The following is a 664-nucleotide window of genomic DNA, read 5'->3' on the forward strand; positions in this document are numbered from 1 at the left end:
AAATCACGCCCGAGGACGACGAGGAGGAAGCGGCCGTGGTGGCTGAACTGAAGGCCGCCGAGGAGATCAGGGCTGTGGCCGAGGTGATGAGGCGAGAGGAGGAGGACCTGCGCAGGGCCATCGCCGCTTCGATGGCGATGACCGCGGCAGCGCCCGGCGCGAGCATGGACGACCACCAGATGGTGCTGAGCGAGCCGATGCCCGACAACCCCGAGAGGGCAGCTGTCAAAGTGGAGCCGTGGGTGCCCGCGAAGACCGAGACACCCCTCACGCTCCGCCGGCTTCGGTGCGTATCTTCTGGAATCTACTCTTTCACTTGTAGGCTTGGGGCCTACGCGTCCTCGCTCACGACACGACACGACACACAGGCCGCCGTGGTTGGATGCCTTCCAAGAATTCCAAGCACGGGGCATCTCTTTGGAGGAGTGCAAGGCCGAGGTCGAGCACACGTGGCAGTCGTTCCTGGCCGAGGGGACCGACAAGCGGGCGTGGACCAAGGTGCCCCCGACGGTCACCGCCTGGGAGGGCATCGTCGAGTTCGTGCAAGAGCGAGCACGAGAGACGCAGGAGGAGGAAGATCGAGAGCGAAAAGAGCGGAGAGAGAAGCGGAAGAAGGAACTCGAGCAGTTGGCCGAAGACGCCAAAAGGGCCAAGGAGGAAAATG

At 63.9% G+C, this 664-nt stretch overlaps 1 protein-coding gene across 1 annotated transcript in view; it reads left to right on the forward strand.

The window, feature by feature from the left end:
- Nucleotides 1-664, forward strand: part of ACA1_343730 (uncharacterized protein) — a gene marked incomplete at both ends in the record, with an annotated part of 2323 nt that extends 1659 nt beyond the window's left edge. Inside the window, 2 exons of the mRNA XM_004347201.1 lie at nucleotides 71-286; nucleotides 369-664. Of these exons, the coding sequence (XP_004347251.1) occupies nucleotides 71-286; nucleotides 369-664 (512 nt within the window). The remainder of the gene's footprint in view (nucleotides 1-70; nucleotides 287-368) is intronic.

The sequence above is a fragment of the Acanthamoeba castellanii genome, assembly GCF_000313135.1.
Source record: "Acanthamoeba castellanii str. Neff unplaced genomic scaffold scf7180000084638, whole genome shotgun sequence".
Taxonomy (NCBI): domain Eukaryota; phylum Discosea; order Longamoebia; family Acanthamoebidae; genus Acanthamoeba; species Acanthamoeba castellanii.